Source organism: Theobroma cacao, chromosome 6 (assembly GCF_053813885.1).
Source record: "Theobroma cacao isolate CCN51 chromosome 6, ASM5381388v1, whole genome shotgun sequence".
Taxonomy (NCBI): Eukaryota; Viridiplantae; Streptophyta; class Magnoliopsida; order Malvales; family Malvaceae; genus Theobroma; species Theobroma cacao.
The window spans coordinates 1,378,228-1,400,957 of NC_142644.1; the positions used below are offsets into that span (position 1 = coordinate 1,378,228).

General features: G+C 31.8%; 2 protein-coding genes and 1 non-coding gene across 6 annotated transcripts; all 3 read left to right on the forward strand.

The window, feature by feature from the left end:
- Positions 1 to 262: 262 nt before the first annotated feature.
- On the forward strand, positions 263 to 6,520 carry LOC18595177 (berberine bridge enzyme-like Cyn d 4). Of its 4 annotated transcripts, none has more exons than XM_088807053.1 (3): positions 263 to 598; positions 4,705 to 4,764; positions 4,887 to 6,520. In XM_088807053.1, exons 2-3 carry the CDS (start codon positions 4,762 to 4,764, stop codon positions 6,357 to 6,359), a joined length of 1,476 nt encoding a protein of 491 aa, XP_088663179.1. In that variant the 5' UTR covers positions 263 to 598; positions 4,705 to 4,761; the 3' UTR covers positions 6,360 to 6,520. The 4 variants fall into 4 exon arrangements, with proteins under 4 accessions (XP_088663179.1, XP_088663180.1, XP_017978141.1 ...); XM_088807054.1 differs by having other exon boundaries at positions 4,716 to 4,764; XM_018122652.2 differs by having other exon boundaries at positions 4,705 to 6,520.
- TRNAY-GUA (transfer RNA tyrosine (anticodon GUA)) lies at positions 4,377 to 4,463 on the forward strand. The gene is given in 2 exon segments: positions 4,377 to 4,413; positions 4,428 to 4,463. It is a non-coding gene; the product is annotated as a tRNA-Tyr (tRNA).
- Positions 6,521 to 14,202: 7,682 nt separating the features above from the next.
- On the forward strand, positions 14,203 to 15,111 carry LOC148761959 (uncharacterized). The gene is made up of 2 exons (XM_088807297.1): positions 14,203 to 14,543; positions 14,811 to 15,111. The coding sequence occupies exons 1-2, from the start codon at positions 14,203 to 14,205 to the stop codon at positions 15,109 to 15,111; spliced, it is 642 nt and encodes a 213-aa protein (XP_088663423.1).
- The last annotated feature ends 7,619 nt before the right edge of the window (positions 15,112 to 22,730 follow it).

Below are 22,730 nucleotides of genomic sequence, written 5' to 3' on the forward strand. Positions count from 1 at the left end.
CTGATTTTCAAAAACGTGTAAAGAGGGGTAGCTGTAGACACTTATTTTTTAAATATATATATAAATTAAATAAATTAATTAAAAATAAAAAAAATCAAAGGATGAAAAAATGAATGAAAAAATAAAAGAAAAAAAGTAAAAGGAAAAATCAAAAATGAAAATAATGAATAAGACATTAAGGGTAATATGGTCAAATATGCAACCTAAGCTACTCTCTAAGTATAAAAATCTTTTTCCTCATCAGCTCAAGGGAGCTCTCCAGCCACAAGAATCAACCGTTCACCTCTATATTTCTTCTTACTCCATTTCTCTTGTTCTCTTTCCTTGATTCCACCATTAAAGCATCATTTGAATTCCAAATTTAAATTTATTCTCTTTCTTTTTCATAACCTCTCAAAACTTTACATTTTTGTTGATGAAAAACTCCATATTTGCTGCCAAAACACTTTATTTTTCTGTTGCTACAAGCCATAGTTAAACCTCTTTTTCATCAAATTTCTTGAAACCAGCTCCAAAGCCACCTTTTAGAGCCACTTCCCTCCATTTTTAGACCTTCACCAAGTCCAGAAAATTGAGGCTTAATGTGAGCCCAAACAAGGTGAGATTTCTTGGGCCATTTCATTTTATTTTGTTGGGTTTTTTTTTTGGTTGCTTATATGTTATTTCAACTTATTTTACTCGTAATTTTAGTTTGTATTGAATGTAGGAATAAATTTACTTTGACAAAACAAAATATATAATAATAATGGAAAATAGATTAGTATATGAAAACGATATAGGTATATGAAAAGTAAAAATAAGTATATAGCTCAATAAAAAACAAATAATATAAAAATAAGTATATAGCTCAATAAAAAACAAATAATATCTAGAATTAATAATGCAAAAAAGATATATAATGTTGATGCTCAAAAGTAGGTTATTGACGTTTTTTTTTTAAAAATAGTAATATAGGGAAAATATTGTCTGGGTTATGTCGATGATGGAATGTTCTTTCGGAATGCGAAAAGTCACAATTCCAAATGAACTTTTCTAAGTTAGAGATTTTGATTAAGACCCTACCAGTATGATAGGAGGATTTAAATTTTGAGTCTCGATAAAAATAACAATAATAATAAAATATATATAAATTAATAGAATAGTTAGTCAAAAAGAAAATAGGATAGGTTAATGAAAATGTAAGAAAGAAGTTGAGTTATAAAAAATATATATAAATAATAATAATTATGAAATAAATATTTGGTTAAAAAATAACACTTGGGTAATAGGACAATATATATCGCAAAATAGATAAATACTTAAGTATAAAAAATTTATATAATAAAATAAAATATAGTTGGATGAAAATAATAAACATAAAATATTATTTTATGATACATATATATATACAAAGATAAACAATAAAAAAAAAAGAGAAATTTCAAAGAGATAATAAAAGAGTTGTAGGAAGATTAAGAAATGAATATTGAAATTTATAGGCACATTACACATCATCATTGCATTGTTAAATGTCATGACATATAGACGTATTGTGTGCACAAGTCAAAACCCTGATGATGGGCCTTTCGAAGAGAGCTTGCGAAGGTGAGTTTCTTCAAAAAATTCTCTAGATGAAAAGATACCTCCGAATCCCACCAATATGATGGGATGGGCTCGAAGAATATCTTTAATAAAAAACCTCTACTCGTAATAGGTTTGCATTTACTAAAAATATTATTTTTACTTACAAACGATTACCCCAATGATGGGATGTACTCATCAAACTTGCGAAGGCAAGTTTCTCAGGTATTTCTTTAGGTGAGAAAATATCTCTAGATCCTACTAGTATGATGGGTGAACTCGAGAAATATCCTCAATAAAAGATTTTCGTTTGACATTATCTGGATTTTATGCCATGAATTTCAGAATTGCATCATGTGCACATCACATTCGTAAAATCTAATAAAATATTTAATTTGCTAACAAAATAAAAAATAAAGTAAATAAACAATAATTAGGAAAACAGAAGAATAAAATCAATAGTTTAGGCTATAATAGGATAACATATGATTAAATGATACCATTTATGAAATGGGTGTCACGATGATGCTAATCTTTCTTTGTGCATAATCGTACTCTCAAACTCAACTCTAAAAATTGACAGACTAGTTTATTGTTCTTTAGACATACCTACAATCAATTTAGGATTCCGTCAAATAAAAAAATAATAATAAGTGACTAATCGCATCAAAATCAAAAAGATTAATAACGACTCTTAAGTTTTTCACGTCTAGAGGTTAGGTTCTCAAACTTGCATTTTACTATAACTGCCAAATATTAGTAGAGCCAACAGGGGCTCCTAGGGGAAGGCCGAGGTAAAAAGTAGGAAGGGAACCATGTTGGCAACTAATTAAATCAGCCCATTGACTTGCAGTTTGTTGGTCAACACCATCACTGTAAAAAGAGCTCTTCTAAAAGTTGATTTTAAGTCTCGAGACAACCTGAAAACACCTAAGTAGTCACTTAAAGTTTTTGAGAGAAGAAAAAGCAGAGTTTCTTTGAAAAGAGAATAGGCTTAAATTTAAAAAACAATATAAGGGGATTTTACGTCTTAAAATATTTATATAGTATTAGGTTTAATTTTTTTTAATGAAGTGCTATTAGTCAAGAAACCAAAAACATTATTTTAAAAAAAGAGAAATTAAAATATCATTTTGAAATGTTATGAGAGGGATTTTTAGATTTTACCTGAATTTGAATGGTTATGAATTTTGTAATCAGGTTTGGAATATCTACCAGGTTAGAAATATCTACAGATCTTTTGCTAGCTATGGCAAATGGATGGGACGTAAACCTTTGGCATTAATGTATGGGAACCTTGGCCCGCTCTGGAAATATCTGTAACTAGCTCCAATATTATCGAAGGACCCCAACAAGGCAACTAAAAACAATACACTTACATTTATGTGTCCTGCCCACCCCTCATTAAATTCCAAAAGATTTGAGACCAAAACCACCGACAATGTCATGTCAAAGAAATTAAAAAGAAAAAGAAGGGTATACCATTTGGCAAACAAATAAAGGAGGGATAAAAATAAAATAAGCAAAATGATAGAAATTAACCTTAAGCTTGAAAACATTGTGTTTTATAATCTTATACCTATATACATATATACATCCATATAAAGAGATATACATATAAAATTATATTTTATATATTTTCATTATCTATGAATATTAGTTATTCGATCTATAAACTTATTATAGAAGTGGTGATATTTGTTATAACCTAATCCATTACAAATCAAATTTAACCTTAATCCAAAATATGTTGAGATAATACATGGTATGTAGTTAATTTGAACGAATATAATTAAAGCGTAAAATTATTTGAAAACAAAACTAATCGAACGTCTAAGATATTTCCAGCCGAAAATAAAATATTTAAGATGATTCAACAAATCCAAAATGACCCGATATTGGTAGCAATTTGTAAATGGCATACAACTTAAATTTAGAATAAATGCTTAAAAAATTATCAATACTGCATCTCCATATCTTATTCTAAAAAATAATTATAGAGCATATTAAATATAAAGTTTTGAATAGGTATAAGATACTAGTAATTACAAAAGAAAATTATTTAAAAGTGGAAATTTTTTTAAAATAATTCTAACTTCTTAAGTTCAATGCTTAATCGTCTTTCAAATTAAATAATTAAACTTGTATTCACCAATTTTTGGTATGCATTGTCAAATATAATTTTAAAACCTTTATCAATTATTCAAAATGATATCCTATGTAATGTTTGGCCTGGTAAAAAAATAGTCCAAGAATAATCTATTCTAATTTTATTGGAAAGTAAGATTGGTATGCCTAATAATATTAATAACAATAATAAACTTAAAAGAATAAGAAACAGGTTAGTTAAATTGAGCTGACTATATATTTGTCTATGGAATGGGTCACTTTAGGTATTTTCAAACCTGAACTCGACACCACATATCTAAAATCGGATAAAACTCACACAAGTGAACCTTGAATATGAAATAGTTAAAACTTTTAGGATCTATTCCATGTCATTGAAACAAAACCTTGTTTACACAAAAATATATTACCCTACAATGAAAATGACTCTAATTCTTTAATAAATTAAGCAATAACTTGAATTTGAAACAACTCAATTCAAAATAACTCTATTTGCAATGTCACAATTAAATCCAAAAAAAAAAAGACATAGATTTAATGTAACCCAAAATTTGAAATAACACAATAATAGAACAATCATACCAATTAGTCCGGTTCTTTTAGAATGTTTTCTTTTACTAAAATAACAATTTACAAATATTAATAAATATTAATATCAGTAATAGGACTGAAATTAAATTTTGATGTAACCGACCTTAGCTCAGTTGGCAGAGCGGAGGACTGTAGTAGTTAAGCAGCTAATCCTTAGGTCGCTGGTTCGAATCCGGCAGGTCGGAAGCCTTTTTTTCACTTCTTTCATTCATCACGCTCATTAATCAATTTCTACATGTAACAGCCTGGAGAAATAACATTAACATTATTAATTAACTGCTGCAGAAAAGAAGTTATGAAAATGACTTGGTTAAGGTTTATACCCTCTTCTCCACATTTATATCATTCTTTAATTTACCAGCAGTTTCTCCGTTCTTGAAATTAATAGCCTCCTGTTTACTCGCATTTGAAATTATGTTCATCAAGGTATATAACAGGAATATGACAAAGATATTTGGGGAGCAATGTCAAAGATGAGACTTGATGGTCAGCTTCTTGTTTGTACCATATTTCCAATTTTGTTCTTCGTATCTTCTGCGTCACCAGACCTGCTATTCTATGGAGCCTTCTACCAATGCATAGCTTTCCATTCTCCATTTCTTACTCAGGTTCACGACTTGTTACACAGTGCACATTCTCCTGAATATTTACCTATTCTCCAATCATCTATCCAAAACTTAAGGTTCAATTCCTCCGTTGGGCAAAGACCTCGGTACATCATTACACCGCGCTGTGCTGATCATCTCCGAGCTGCAGTTCTTTGCAGCAAATATCATGGCCTACAGGTCAGGATTCGGAGCGGCGGCCATGACTATGAGGGGCTCTCTTATAAAGCAAACACCCCATTTGTTCTCATTGATCTTTTCTATCTTCGGAAAGTGACAGTCGACCTGAAAAGTAAAACTGCTTGGGTTGGAGCTGGTGCTACACTGGGTGAACTCTATTACCAGATTGCCAACCGCAGTCAGACTTTAGGATTCCCAGCTGGGATTTGTTCTAGCATTGGAGTTGGCGGCCATTTAAGTGGAGGGGGACAAGGTACCCTGATGAGGAAATTTGGTCTTGCAGCCGATAATATAGTTGATGCCATCCTGGTTAACGCGGATGGTAACATTCTCGACAGAAGGGCGATGGGTGAGAACCTGTTTTGGGCTATCAGAGGAGGTGGTGCTGCAAGTTTTGGAGTCATTGTGGAATGGAAGGTCAAGCTGGTTCCTGTCCCTCCTAAAGTTACTGCTTTCAACGTCCCCATAACCCTGCAGCAAGGAGCAACTTCGCTGATTCATAGGTGGCAACAGATTGCAACCAGGTTACCTGAAGATCTGTTTATAAGGATTCTCTTGACAGTGGGGAAGGAATCTGATGGTAGAACAACAGTCAGAGCGATCTTCAATTCTTTGTATCTTGGACCACTTCATCAACTGTTTCCTTTGATCGACGAGAAATTTCCTGAGTTGGGTCTACACTTGCAAGAAGAGCACTGCAAGGAACTAAGTTGGATAGAATCCGTTCTATTCTTGGATAGGGGGTTCGCAAAAGGCAAAAACGTCGATGTCCTGACGGACAGGAAGAACAATCTGCAGAGCTTTTTCATAGCTAAATCAGATTTTGTGAACAAACCAATTACAAAACGTGGGCTTAAAGCAATATGGAACGTGATGCAAGAAGGGGAAGCCGGTATAATGATTTGGGATCCTTACGGTGGGAAAATGGACGAAATACCACAGGATGCAACCCCATTCCCTCATAGAGCAGGAACCTTGTACAATATACAATACTTCACCAACTGGAAAGAAGGAGGACCTGATGTAGAGACGAAACGTACAGACTGGATTAACAAGCTTTATAATTTCATGGAACCTTATGTTTCCCAGAACCCAAGAGCTGCATATCTCAACTACAGAGATCTCAGCCTAGGAATCAATAACAAATATGGGAGTCCAAGCTATTTGAGGTCAAAAGTCTGGGGAGAAAAGTACTTCAAGAACAACTTTGAGCGATTAGCACGTGTCAAACATGCTGTCGATCCTGGAAACTTCTTCCGGAATGAACAAAGCATTCCTCCTTATTCGGGTTTTTAATCAATATTTTCTTCTTTCAGTAGATTTCTTGTATCAGTCTCACGCTCTACTTGAATAAAATGTGTAACTTTTTTTTTTAGAAAAAAAGTTGAATCAAATATAAACTTTGTTTTTTGAAATTTGAATCAAATATCTATAATATATATAAAAGTAGGATGTTTCAATTTCTTTCAATTGTTTTCAATTGAGTATTCAATTGAACGACAAGTGTCATTCAATTAGAACTATTTTTATTTTTCTGACTTTTCGTTTTCTATTAAATTAATTTTTTTTACACCTTATGTCAAAAATAAGTTATTTTGGACATTTGAATGGTTTTTTTTTTGTTTTTTTACTTTTATTTATTTTAATAAAAAATACTTAAAAACAATAATTTTTAACTTTTATTACTTAGAAGATAGATTTATTAAATATTTATCAATTACAATTTAATATTATTTTTTATTTATATTCTCTTATTCTGCATGTTCCTGAATCTATAGTATATAGATATCTCTTTTATACTTAAATGTTTAAATTTCAATAAATATCCATCCAATTCATTATATAAAAGTAGGATAATTGATTGGGTCAATTAATTGACATTTGTCATTCTTAATTAAATTAATTTTTTTACACCTTATGTCAAAACTACATTGCTTTGGACATTTGAAAGTTTTTTTTTTTTACTTTTATTTATTTTAGTAAAAAATATTTGAAAACAATAATTTCTAACTTTTAATGTTTATAAGATAGATTCATTTAATATTTATTAATTATAATTTTATTTTATTTTTTGTCTATATTCTCTTATTCTGCATCAACCTGAATCTATAGTATATAGACTTTTTTTTTGTACATGAATGTTTAAATTCTAATAAACATTCATCCAATTCATTGAACAAAATAAAAAAGTCAAAAAGATCTACTCATTTCTCAATATACATGACACACAGTCATCATTGAATAAATAAATAAATTGATTTGATAACTTTTAGCCATTCATTTTATATAAAAAAAATATATAATACTACCAATTACTAACTATTTTATATTGATAGGATCTTTACATTAAATATCTCTTTTATACTTAAATGTTTAAATTTCAATAAATATCCATCCAATTCATTATATAAAAGTAGGATAATTGATTGGGTCAATTAATTGACATTTGTCATTCTTAATTAAATTAATTTTTTTACACCTTATGTCAAAACTACATTGCTTTAGACATTTGAAGGTTTTTTTTTTTTTTACTTTTATTTATTTTAGTAAAAAATATTTGAAAACAATAATTTCTAACTTTTAATGTTTATAAGATAGATTCATTTAATATTTATTAATTATAATTTTATTTTATTTTTTGTCTATATTCTCTTATTCTGCATCAACCTGAATCTATAGTATATAGACATTTTTTTTGTACATGAATGTTTAAATTCTAATAAACATCCATCCAATTCATTGAACAAAATAAAAAAGTCAAAAAAATCTACTCATTTCTCAATATACATGACACACAGTCTGTCACGACCTAGAACTCCCCATCGGGCCCGTGACAACCGCCGCGAGGCCTCGACAGACATTCTTCACCTCGAATGCCGATTGAAACCTCGCAAGGCTTAGCATCAACTTCCGCATCTCCCCGGTGAGCAACAATTATTAAATCTCGTATTTCAAAAAAATCATAAGTCATTTTCAAATAAGAACAATAAAATATTATTTTTTGGCTCACAGGGGTATTTTCGTAATTTTTCGTCAAAAATCTCAAAACTTGCTAAAAATGTAGTAGATAAGCAGAAAATATATATTTAATGATTTAAAAACAATTAAGTATCTAAAATGTTCATTTGAAAGCAAATTGTTGACAACTAGTACTATTCAAAAATAATAAATAAGATATTCTATTTTCTCATAAAATAAATTTTTATAGAAATATTCGTAAATAATTTTTCGCACATGAAAGTAAAATAAAAATTGTATGAATAGAAATACAAATAACCAAAATATAAGTTTTGATCTGCACTGACACGTGGGCTCCAATTGACCAAGAGGATGTAAGACTGTGAACTCTTACTTTTTATAATGCAGTTTCGAGCTTAGTTCTCGTCCTACTCGACTATCTACAAACTGTCCTGAGCTTGAAAAATGTATAGGAAGAAGGGGTGAGATTTTATAATCCCAGTGAGTAAACAGATACCATCAAAAGTATCTAAAGTCGAGTAAATGGAGACAATTAAAACAAGTCATCATACTGTAATTTCATTACCTTTCAGTTCATTTCAACCAAATAAAATCAATCCATATAAATCGAGTAATCAACTTGGCTTATGAATTTCTTAAAACTTTGGCTCGTGCCAAAATTCATACTCAGTGATACCTTGCGCAGGGCATCCAACCGAGTCTGCCAAGGCTGTTAAAATTTCATATACACTTAAAATATATTTTTAGTTTGAGAAAAATACAGTCGTTCCTTGGCGTTGGCTGAGTTCCCCTTCACGTGGTGGTTTAGCGTGAAGTGAACCCTAAGCTTTACCCTAGGAGATACCCTACGCGCCTCTCCGTTCGAGGTAATAATATAATAGAGTTTACCGTGCCCCTCTAATAGGCTGGTCCACGGAACCCCCTCTGCAGTAAATAATCAATATATACTCCACCAATTCAATAAAATTCATTCTAGCATGGCATGGCAATTTATCACAATCTAGCCTCTCAAGGCTGAATACACAATACAAATAATTCTGACACCAAAATCAATTTAGCCATTCATGCTCATATATTGTCATAAGCCATTCAATTTAAAACCATAAATTTACAACACAAGCAGGCAGTCTCCAATTACTCTATTTTCAAAACCAATATTCGATTTTTCAGAAAATTTATAAAATCATTTTATAAAATCACAATTTCTCTTAAAACATAGCAATTTACCATTTAAACTCATTTTTTTATAAAATCACACAATTGTATAAAACTACTCTAGATAATTAAGACGATAATAAGTTTACTCACAGTATTAGGAGTAGAAATACTCCTATCTTCCGCCCTCGGGTGCAGTCTCTTACCCGAAACAATTGACTCACCACCTATCCATAATCCATGACACAAAATTCAGTAAATTGTGTCAATTTATCATAAATTATTTCAGGCTCTTATCCATGCGTATGCACTAGATAGGATTTGAAATGTCTAGACAATCGCTTAATTGCGGTGTCCGACCTAACTCGCCTATACACGGTGTAAATTCCTAAAATCCCTAATTCGACTCCAATTCCATCCATTTCAGTTTCAATTATCCAATTATATCCACAATACCTCAATGACTGTGAATTTGGTCCAATTTATCAGTCCGGACTATAAATTACGCTTTTACCCCAAGTGGGTAAAAATTTCAATTTATTGCACCGAAAATTCCCATTTAATTTCCAACCTCATAATTCATCATTTTTCCACCCAATTCTCTTAAAATAAAGTCAACCTCATCCTCACATACCATTGGCTAGATTCGGCCTAGGGAAATTCATGGAGAAGATAAATATTTTTCTTGTTGTTTTACTCATAAACATGCTAAACTAACACTAAACACTAACATAGCTCAAAATCAAATTTATCTAACAACTTTCTCTCTCTAAACCCATATGACCAGAATTCAAATCATCCTCAAATCACATGATTCAACCATGAAAAATGATGGAAAATGCATGGGAAACGTAAAGCACAAGACAAATTTAAGAAATGTTACCTTTTTTCACTTGATTTTTGAATTTCCACCTATTTTCCCTTTAAATTTCTTAGCTAGGGTTTTATTTTCTCCTTTCTCTCTCTTGTTTCTTGCTTGGCCGAATGTTGAAGAAGAAGAATGGGTGGGCTGATTTTTTTATGCCTTTTTTATTGTTTAATGAAATAATATTATTTTATTCATATTTTAAATATTTTATTAATTCATTTTTTTTTCTAGCCATCCATTTGTCCTACTTTTTCCACCATGCATTCCCTTTGACTTATCCAAGTCTTAAGTGAAATTTCCAGATTTTTCCAAAGTTTTGGTGGAGCAAATTCTTCAAAATTACACTTTTGCCCCTGAACTTTTCAAAAATTACATTTTTGCCCCAAAAATTGAAAATTTGCCATAATGCATAATTTGCACTCCTCATACTCATTTCACACTCCAAATAATTAAATTTGATCAAAATCCTTTCAAAAATTAAATTTTTTATTTCAAGTGGCAAAATTACCATTTTACTCTTTTACTCCAAATTATACCGAAATTAAAATTTTTCACTTCTAAACCTCAAATCTTACTCCAATAAGTCAAATGGGGCCAAAAATATTTTCTAAAAATTCCCATTTTGTCCCTAGGTGGCAAATGACCATTTTACCCCTAGATAGCAAAAATTTCGGTTTGACTTCAAATTGATCCTCGAACTCCGAATCACCATATTAACCCATTCTGGGACTTTAAAATTCTTAATTTCATCATAAATTCTCTATTTGATCTAGTTCGAGATTTAAATCAACTTTGTTGTACGTCTAGGTACAATACCGACTTTTGTAAATTTTTCAAGACTCTCTTAGCATGTAAACATGCTATCCACCACATGTATGTCATGACAAATATTTCTGTAGAGTAGGGCTTGTCATCTTCTCCCCCACTTGGATCCACCATATGATCCTTCTTCTTGATTGATTTCGACATCCGACTAAATATTAATATTTTAATATTATTTTATTAATAAAATATTATTTTATTCTAAAAATTTTATCTTGTCTCCTTGGTACCCAAAATACCTTATTATGCCTCACTTGACTTCCAAATCGCCTTTTATCTCACAAATTCTCCTCCGATAAAATTATTATTATTTTCTCACTTGCGAAATATTTTATCCTAAACTACTCTTTTCGTCTTTTATCACTTCTAAACATTTTAATTGACCTCAATTTGCATTCGATCAACTTTATTTATCACTATATCAAAGTATGGGGTATTTCACAGTCATCATTGAATAAATAAATAAATTGATTTGATAACTTTTAGCCATTCATTTTATATAAAAAAAAATATATAACACTACCAATTACTAACTATTTTATATTGATAGGATCTTTACATTAAATATCTCTTTTATACTTAAATGTTTAAATTTCAATAAATATCCATCCAATTCATTATATAAAAGTAGGATAATTGATTGGGTCAATTAATTGACATTTGTCATTCTTAATTAAATTAATTTTTTTACATCTTATGTCAAAACTACATTGCTTTAGACATTTGAAGGTTTTTTTTTTTTACTTTTATTTATTTTAGTAAAAAATATTTGAAAACAATAATTTTTAACTTTTAATGTTTATAAGATAGAATCATTTAATATTTATTAATTACAATTTAATATTATTTTTCGTCTATATTCTCTTATTCTACATCAACTTGAATCTATAGTATATAGACATTTTTTTTGTACATGAATGTTTAAATTCTAATAAACATCCATCCAATTCATTGAATAAAATAAAAAAGTCAAAAAAATCTACTCATTTCTCAATATACATGACATACAGTCATCATTGAATAAATAAATAAATTGAATTTGATAACTTTTAGCCATTCATTTTATATAAAAAAATATATAATACTACCAATTACTAACTATTTTATATTGATATGATCTTTACATTAAACTGTTACCTTATATTCTACAACTGTTTATTTTAATCTATTAATAGTATAGGTTATATATTTTCTCATTTCTTAATAGTTTATTATACATCTAATAATCTTTGATAGGATTATCGTCTTTTTTGAATAAATTCTGTTTTAAATAAGATAACTAATTAGGTCAATTGGTTGTCATTCTCAATTAAATTAATTTTTTTACACCTTATGTCAAAGTTGCGTTGTTTTTTTTACATTTGAAGGGTTTTTTATTTTTATTTATTTTAGTAAAAAAATACTTGAAAACAATAATTTTTAATTTTTAATATTTAAAATATAGATTTATTTAATATTTATCAATTACAATTTAATATTATTTTTTGTTTATATCCTCTTATTCTGCATGAACCTGAATCCATAGTATTTAGACATCTTTTTTATACATAAATATTTAAATTCTAATAAATATTCATCCAATTCATCGAACAAAATAAAAGAATCAAAAAGATTTATTCATTTCTTAATATACATAGCACATAGTCATCATTGAACAAATAAATCAATTAAATTTGACAATCTTAGCCATTCATTTTATATATAAAAGATATATTATTATAAATTAATAACTATTTTATATTTATAAGATCTTTATATTATATGGTTACCTTATATTGTACAACTGTTTATCTTAATCTATCAATAGTACATGTTATATACTCTCTCATTTCTTAATATTCTACTGTTTTATAATCATATATGTAGGTGCAAGTTTTCGGTAATTGAAACCAGACCAAATAGTTATTTTTAATTAATACCAGTTTATTTTTTCCTCCATCAGTAAAAACTGGACATTCATGCAGTTGACTAATACAATACTGTTTTCTCTACAAACTCTTTTAAAGGTACCAAATTGAAATCAACTCTAACATAATCAATATTTTCTGTAATCTTTTTCGTAGCATAGCTACGGGTACCATCCTAGTATAACTTAATGAGAAAGCAACTAAATCCTTATACTATATATATATATATATATATATATATATATATGAACATTCTAATAGCAGCATCAGTTCTTCAAGTTAATTAAGAGAGAATGGAGGTGAAAGGAGTGAGGATTAATTAGGGTTCTTGGAAAGGGATCGTATGGTGTCGTATGTTGGAAGATGATCACAACTTTGGAAATTTAAGAAGCAGACTTGATGGGAAGGTTCAGAGGATGAAGAAGGAAGAAGAAGAAGAGGGATGAACAGTACGGTGACGTTTCTTCACTTCAACAGTTGATACGTCAAGATTGGATGTCGTATCACTTAAGTTAGTTTACTGTTTATGCAATATGACTGTAGCCTATGTCGTTTTTCACTTTACCTTGTTAAAACACTACTTGAGTGTGTCATTTTGATGTTTATATGGTTGTTAAGCTAGGTGTTTTCTGTTTTGGTTGTAGCTGTTGCTTGGCATTGAAACCAATACATGGATATCAGTGCATAGCCAACCATTTTCATTCTCTTTCTTTGATGCTTTCTACGGATGCTAATCTCTCGATTATTTCTTGTTAATTACAATGTATATAAATGAAGAATAATAGATGAAAAGTGGGTGATCCTCTGTTTTGTGCTCTCCAATTATTTTCCAGATTTTCTTCCTTGTTCTTCCTATTTTACTTATTCATTCATTTTTAAATCTCTTCAAATCACAACATGTCATCAAAGAGATATTAGTGATCTTAAGGGATTGTTTGCTTTATCTTCTTCCTCTATTAGCTGAATATTACTTAATCTTTCTCTGCAAAATCTATTAATGGCTTCATAAGGTTTCAATGTTGCTACTCCAATAATGTTCACTAGTGAAACTATGCAATTTTGTCAGTGAAGATGAAGTCGTACCTCAAGGCCTTTAGTAGCTGGGAAGTTGTGGAGATTGGAGAGGAGCCAGTTCAGAGGCATGCCAATCCCACCTTAGCTCAGATTCAATAGTTTGAATAAGACAAAGCCAAGAGGTATAAAGCCTTATCATGTTTACAATCTACTATTTCTAATGAGATTTTGAGTAAGATTATGCATTTAGATAATATAAAAGATGTATGGGAACACTTGAGAGATGAAATTTTTGGTAGTGATAGGACTAGGCAGATTCAAACACTAAATCTGTTTAGACAATTTGAAATGTTAACAATGGAATGAATCTATCGAGGAGATTTTTGGTAAAATGATGGCCTTAGTGAACCAATTGAGACTACTAGGAAAAGTTATGATTGAGGAAATATTAGTTCAAAAGATGCTTGTTAGTCTTCCAAAGAAATATGAATATAAAGTTTCCTCACTAAAGGATTCTAAGGACATGGAGAAGATTACTCTGAAAGAACTAGTGAATGCCTTAGAAACTTTTGAACAAAGAAAAACATTCAAACAGAAGAGTGTCATTAATAGTGCCTTGGTTGCCAAAACCAAGAATCTAAAGCTTGGAGGCAACAGTTTAAAGAAAAATGAACCTGATAGGAAGGAGAAGGGGAAGAAAACAGTGGATGATAAGACTGAAAAACAAAAAACTAAGTATCCACCATGCTCTCGTTGTATAAAAACTACTCATTCACCTCAGTATTGCTAGTGTAGACCTAATGTCAAATGTAGGTCCTGTAATCAGCTTGGTCATGTTGAAAAAGTATGTAAAAACAAAGGGACTCATGTGGATGAAAAAGCTACAGTTGCTGAGCAAAGTGAAAATACTGATGAAGTACTATTTATGGTTCAAAAAGTATGGAGATCAGCTAAGAAGAATGTGTAGTTAATAGACAATGCTTGCTCTAATCATCTGATAAGGGATATAGAACAATTCACAACTATCAACAGAAGCTACAAAGCTAGAGTTGAGATTGGTGATGGATCTTTTATGAAGATTTTAGGCATAGGAACAATTGTTGTGGAGACTCAAGATGGCAACAAGTATATTCTTGGTGTTTACTTTATTCTTGATGCAAGTCAGAATTTGTTGAGTGTTGGGCAGCTGACTGAAAACCACTATGCTCTCTTGTTTAAAGATAAATATTGTACTATCTTTAATCTTAAGGGTGAGGAAATATTAACAATGGAGATGAGGAACAAGTGTTACCTCATTGACTAGAAGCTTACAGATCAAAAGACCTTGTTCAATGCAACACCTGACTCTAAGCTGTGGCACAGAAGGTTAGGGCACATAAACTATAACTCTCTGCAAGTCATGGCAACTAAAGAGCTGGTTGAAGGTTTACGTAAGATTACAAAACTTGATATGATATGCATTATTTGTCAATATGGTGAGCAATGTCGACTACCCTTTCCATATGAGAGAAAATGGAGAGTAACTGGGAAGCTTCAGCTGGTTCATACAAACTTAGGAAGTCCTATGAAGACTAGTTCACTTGGGGGCAGTAAGTACTATCTTCTGTTCATTGATGATTGGATTAGATTTTGTTGGATTTACTTTTTTAAGTTCAAAACAAAAGCCCCTAGTAACTTTGTGAAGTTTAGAAACACTATTGAAAATCAAGCTGAGTCAACCATTAAAACTTTGAGAAGTGATAATGATACAGAGTTTACCTCAGCTGAATTTGAAGCTTGCTTGTCTAAGCTAAGGATCATACATCAGTTGACAATTACATATTCTCCTCAACATAATGGAATTGCTGAAAGGAAGAATCGAACTCTCATGGAAATGGCTTAGTGACTCCTATTTCAGAAGAATCTTTCAAAGATTTTTTGGGAAAAAGTTATTAACACAACTAATTACATTCTAAACAAAACTCAGACTAGAACTTTAGATAAGAAAACTCCTTTTGAATGTGTAGACACCTCTAAAATAAAAATAATAATAAAATATAAAATAAAATTAAAAATAAAAAAAAAGAGGAATGGTCGGGCGTATGCCCAGCCATCCCTTCCCCAACCACCATGAGTGATGGGGCTCTGGCTACCAACTCCTTAGTGCCAGAACCCCTTTGCCGGGTTGTCTAAATTTTTGGACAACTCAGCTTTTAAGGATTAACCACCTGCAAAAAAAAATGAGGTGAGAGAAAAAAAAAACATTTTCAAAACAAAAAACCCTAAAATCTCTATCAGCCAGAAACAGCCACAATCAACAGAAAATAAGATATCACAACAAAAAAATACAAAAAAAAAAAGAAACGAAAATTTGAGAGACCCAGGGAGTATGGATCTATTCAGCAAGGGAAGGAGAGATAGGGGGTGAGTGGTGCCGGATCTGAACGGCGCACAAAAGGTTTGGGAAGCCGTTAGCTTAAAGGGGGAGAGAAAAAAAGGTGAAAATAGTACCGATGCCAGATCCGATGACAGTGAAGGTGGGGCTGCCACCGGTTGGTCAGATTTGAAAAAGAAAGGGGAATAGAGAAGAGAAAGCCAAAGGAGAGGGAAAGAGAGGGATCTGCAGGCCATAGGGAAAGTTGAAGAGAGAAAGAAACCAAAAAGAAGAGATAGAGAAAAAGAAAATTTTAAAGAGAAGGGAGAGGGTGACCGACTAGAGAAAGAATGAAGAAGGTGAAAATAAGGAAGAAAAAAAAAAAGCTTTTATACTCAACAGAGGAGAGCAAAATGTTGCCGTTTTAGTAGTGGAGTGGGGGAATTAAAAGGTCAAGGCCTAAACGGTGTCGTTTCAAGTGGCTCTACAAGCACCAAACGGTGCGTTTTGAATTCTGCCTTCTGAACCTCGGGAAGCAGATTGGGTGTAGCAGATTTTGGCTTCTACGGGCCATTGAGCTGGGCTAATCTGAGCCCAGAAAGGTATAACCCTTCTCTTTGGTTTGGGCTTATTTCAATTGATTTTGGGTTAGCCCATTTTGTTAAATAAATTACATTTTTTTGTTGTTATGATTTAAACCATATTAGGAAAAGTTATTTATATATATACATATATATATATATATATATATATATATATATTATGAATGCTTCTTTAAATGCTAGAAAAATCAAAAAAAAATAATGATAGTAGTAATAAAAAATAATAGTAAAGATGCATAGTTTAGAAGAATATATATATATATATATATATATATATAATAAGTAAATAGATAGCAAGAAAATTCATAATGGATTTAGTTTTTTTAAAAAATATATATATAGTAATAGTAATAAATAAATGAGAAGAATAAAAAAGAAAAATGAAATGATTATTTGAGAAATTCCACTTAAGAAAGGTAAAGAGTTGCCTCTTTTAAGTGGGATTTTTTTTTTAGTGCGAAGTTCGAGACGAATTTTCACCGAAGCGTCGGGATAAATCCGAACTCTAAACTTCAATACCCGTTAAGTCAAATTATCGTCGTAAAAAAATAAATTTACATAATGTTGCATTTAAACTTAAATGAATATAATTAGTTAATCAGCTTAAATAAATACTACTAAATAGAGTTAATTTAATCGTTAAAAAATAGATTAATTAATTGTTTATTTGATGAGCTATATAATCAAGTAAAATATTAATCAAAAACGTTAATTAAAGGACATGGATCTAAATAGAAAACAAAAAAAATAAAATAAACAAATAATCCACAAAAAAATAATAAATAGTGATAAATGTATAAATAAGGTGATAAATTATTAAGTACATAATTGGATGAATTATGAACCACGTAAGTCAATAAACGCGTGCATGTAGACATCATCATTTTATCCTGTCATAGCATGCCACATTTATCTTGCAAATGGTGCGGGAGTTCCGATGATGGGATTTCCCCGAGGAGCTTATAGAGACGAGTTCTTTCGAGGATATCTCTAGGTGAGAAAAATTTCGAGACTTCACCAAAGCGTTGGGATAGTCTCCGAATAATTTTTTAATAAAAGACTGCCAACCCCATTATTTAAAATAAACAAGCCACGACATCATTTTACGCTTACATCATGTGCATACGTAAAACCGAATAAAAGACTCGATTAGTCAATTTAATAAAAAAATCAATTAATAAGCGGGAATTAAATCGAAAGTAGGCAATAATAGGATAACTTAAGATTAAATGGTACCATTCAAGGAACGGGCGCCACGGAGATGCTAACCCTTCTCTGTGCATAACCACACTCCCGAACCCATCTCTAAAAAAAAAAAAACATGGATCAGTTCTCGTTCTTTCGATGAACCTAAAATTAATTTAGGACTTCGTTGATTAGAATCGGGTTAATAGGTGTCCAATCGCACCTAGATAAAAGATGATTGGTGGCGACTCCTAAACCACGTTATTTTTGCCAACGTCTGGTGGTCGGGTTCCCAGACCCGCATGTTATGACAGAATGTTGGTTTGAAAGAAAGCACTCAGTATCTCATTTGAAAATGTTTAGCTCTATTTGCTATGCTAAAGTACCAGATGAAAATATATCCAAGCTGGATGAGAAGAGTGTTGCAACTATAATGATTGAGTATAGTGATGTTACTAAAGGGTATAAGTTGTACAATGTGGAAAGCAAGAAGGTTATGTTTAGTAGAGACATAAAGTGTGATGAGAACTCAAAGTTAAACTGGGATAAAGCTGTAGTTGAATGTCCTGGTGGCTTGGAGCTGACTTTAGATCAAATGCAAGGTGAGTCTAATGGTGAGACAGATATTGAAGATGAATCTTTAGCTATTAGATGTACTAAAACCCTTTAGGATATATATATATATATATAGCAGATGCAATGTAGCAATTACAGATCTTGTTAGCTATAGAGAGGCAAGTGCAGATAAAAACTTGAGGGAAGTAATAAATGCTGAGTTAAACATGATTGAGAAAAATGGAACTTGGTGCCCAGTTGACGGACCAAGTGATCATCTTGTGATTAAAGTAAAATGGATCTACAGAACCAAGCTTGATCCTGATGGTTCTGTAAATAAATTCAAAGCTAGATTAGAGGTAAAGGGCTATGCACAAATCTATGGAACATATTACTTTGAAACATTTTCTCTTGTTGTACATCATGACATTATAAGGTTGTTGGCAGCATTAGCAGCAAGAGAAGGTTAGAGAATCAATCACCTGGATGTGAAATCTGCTTTTCTAAATGGAATTTTAACTGAAGACATTTACATCAAGCAACCAAAAGGCTATGTAAAGCAAGGAGTTGAAGGTAAGGTTGTAAGCTTATTAAAGCACTATATGGACTAAAGCAAGCACCTAGGGCCTGGTATGAAAGATTAAATGTCTATTTCAGAACTCGAGGTTTAATTAGAAGTATGATAGAACCTACACTATATGTAAAGAAGTCTGATAGCTCAGTCACACTTATAGTAGTTGTATATGTGGATGATCTTCTGATAACAGGGCCTGATGTAGAATATTTAGAGAAATTCAAAGCTCAGATGATGACAGATTTTGAAATGATTGACTTGGGGCTCATGAGTTGCTTTCTTGGTATGGAAATTATCCGAATTGATGAGCAAGTTATTGTTCACCAAGCTAAGTGTGACAAAGACTTATTGAAGAAGTTCAAGATGGAGTCCTGTAAACTAGTTTATACACCATTAGTTGTGGGGGATAAATTGATTAAGAAAGATGGTGCAGATAAGGCAAATGGTCAGGTTTCTAGGAGTATGATAGGGTCTCTACTGTATCTAGCAGCTACTAGGCGTGACATAATGTTTTCAGCTAGCTTGTTATCGAGATTCATACAGCCACCATCTGAAATTCACTTTAGAGCAGCTAAGAGGGTGTTGAGATATGTCAAAGGTACAGTGAACTATGGAATCAAGTACTACAAGTCAGATAATGGGGAACTTTAAGGATATATAGACAGTGACTAGGCAAGGTCACTAGATGACTCAAAGAACACTAGAGGATTTTGTTTTTCTTTTGATAGTGGCATGTTTTCCTAGAATTCGAAAAAGCAGGAAGTGGTAGCTCAATGCTCAGCTAAAGCTGAGTATATTGCTATTTCAGTTGTTGCAAATCATATCCAGTGGCTTAGGAAGATATTAGTAGACTTGGGGTTTCCGCAAACTAAAGGTATTATGCATAATGTTGACAAAAAATCAGCCATAGTTATTGCAAAGAACCCTGTTCAGCATGGTCGTACCAAGCACATCAGGGTTAAATATCATGCTCTTAGAGAGGCTGTAAAAGACAATGAGATTATTATTCATTACCGTCCAACTGATCAGCAATTTGCTAATATTTTGACCAAGGGTTTGAGTAGAGACAGATTTGAATTCCTAAGGTCATGTACGGGCGTTTACCAGATTCGTGATTAAAGAGGTCTGTTGGAAGATGATCACAACTTTGAAAATTTAAGAAGCATACTTGGCAAGAAGGTTTAGAGGATGAAGAAGGAAGAAGAAGAAGAGGGATGAGCAGTACGGTGACGTTTCTTCACTTCAGCAACTGATACACCAAGATTGAATGTCGTATCACTTAAGTTAGTTTACTGTTTATGCAATACGATTGTAGCCTATGTCGTTTTTCACTTTACCTTATTAAAACACTACTTGAGTGTGTTGTTTTGATGTTTATATGGCTGTTAAGCCAAGTGTTTTTTGTTTTGGTTGTAGCCGTTGCCTAGCACTGAAACCAATACATGGATTTCAGTGCACAGCCAACCATTTTCATTCTTTTTCTTTGATGCTTTCTACGATTACTAATCTCTCCGTTATTTCTTGTTAATTATAATGTATATAAATGAAGAAGAATAGATGAAAAGTGAGTGAGCCTCTATTTTGTGCTCTCCAATTGTTTTCCAAATTTTCTTTCTTGTGTTTCCTATTTTATTTTTTCATTCATTGTTAAATCTCTTCAAATCGCAGCATCGTATATTTGCTAAAAACAAGTGTTCCTACTTCTCAGTTATATGCTGTAAAATCTGCTGATGAGGAAATGGCGTCTTCTCTTCACAAGGAACAGGAAATCCTTCAACATTTTATTGGTTGCCCAAATATTGTTCGGTGCTTTGGTGGTTTCACTAGTGTAGAATGTGAAAGAAAGATTTTCAACCTGTTTCTTGAATATGCTTCAGGAGGATGTTTGTTGGATTTGATGGAGAACAGCGGCAAAATACCAGAACGACACGTTAAGTACTATGCATGGATGATACTTGAAGGGCTCAGCGATATTCACCAAAAAGGATACATCCATTGTGGTCTCAAAACAGAGAATATTCTGTTTATGTTTGTCTGGGTTTACCTCTGGCAGAACCGTTAACATTAAACTTAAGGTCTCCATCCCTAGGAGCTGCCACGATACTTTTAGACGTGAGTGGAGAGGAAGCCTTTTGGCAGATAGGATGCTCGGTTCTGTCCACTAACCCAAGTTGTCAATGAAGTCGGTACCCTCAGATGTTCAAATCCAATGGAGTGAGCGTGTTTTAATGAGAAAAAGAATTTCCCAACCATCCCAAATCTCGTTAGAGAACATTGTCTTATTTCACGTAAGCCATAGAGACCAGAATGTTGTGTCGCAAACAGTCATCTAATGTTTCCATAAGGTACCCATGAAAACGTAGCCGGCCCACATTTGGATGAAGGATGAAAAAGTGTTAGAAGTAACACAAAAAACCTTCCACCATCGGAGAACAAGGCACCAAACCTTCCAATTGAATTTGCATGATATGACAATATGTGAGCAGGTTTCCACTTCAAAATCACACCATAAACAGCGAGATTGTTCCTTGTCAAAGTGAACTCCTCAAGATAAGAAAAAGTGTTTGGTAGGGATCGAATCAAGAATAGCAAGCCGAAGAAAGCATTGAACCTTCGGAGGAATCGAGAGTTTCCAAATGTATTTATTTTCACAATTGGCCTAGTGTTTTTTGCTTTAATTCAATATGTTACTCTATGGCAATGTACGTAATTGTACTGCTTAACTAAGATGCTATTTGTTTCTTCCCTCAATGAGAAAATGATTTTCATTATGAAGATATCAAGATATTTCCTCTTTCACTCACTAATTATCAGCTTGGCTCTTGCATTTCTAATCCATGCCGAAGATCAATCAAGTTTGGTCACTCAAATTGGTATAAACAACCGTATGATGAATTTAATTTCATTACGAAATTAGTAAAAATTTAAATACTTTCTGCCTTAATTTCCTTTTCAAATTTTGATTTAGTTAGATTGTGGGTTGTCAGAGGATTCGAGCTATACTGATTCCAGAACAAACATAAATTATATTTCAAATGCAACATACATCCAAACTGGCTCAAGTAAGAGAATATTACCAGAATTTAGAGCAGATGTATAGCAGAGGTACTGGATTGTTAAAACCTGACCCTCAAAAACGGGGGAGAAGTACTTAATCAGAGCAGGTTTCATGTATGGAAACTATGCTGAAAAAATGTAATACCACAATTTGATATTCATATAGATATAGGACCTAATTTGTGGGATACAGTGACATTAGAAAATGGAGAGGATGCTATGGTCAGCAAAATTATTCATCTTCTTCAATCTAGGTATTTGTATGTTTGTCTTGTGAATACTGGGAATGACCACCATAACAAAATTTGTGGATCCAAATTAAGAACATTAAACTTTTCTACTATGCACCAAGATTTTCTCCATAGGCATAATTGTGTTGAATTCATTTCAGTTTCATCAACGGAGAAGTTTGAAATTGACTCCAGCAAAACACACCAATTACAGGATTCATCGAAAAGTCTTACAGTTCACTCATGCTCAGATCCAAAGGATAACAAACAATCTCAAAACAGTTCTTGATAAAGGAGGATTTGGAACAGTTTTTCACTACTATTTAGATGACACTCAAGTGGTGGTGAAGATGCTTTCTCCATCAT

Bases quoted from the DNA above. Each gene is read 5' to 3' on its own strand.
- LOC18595177 (XM_018122652.2), top strand. From the start codon at position 4,743: ATGTCAAAGATGAGACTTGATGGTCAGCTTCTTGTTTGTACCATATTT.
- LOC148761959 (XM_088807297.1), top strand. From the start codon at position 14,203: ATGGCCTTAGTGAACCAATTGAGACTACTAGGAAAAGTTATGATTGAG. The intron at 14,544-14,810 runs GTATCCACCATG...TCATCTGATAAG, and splicing joins ACTGAAAAACAAAAAACTAA to GGATATAGAACAATTCACAA.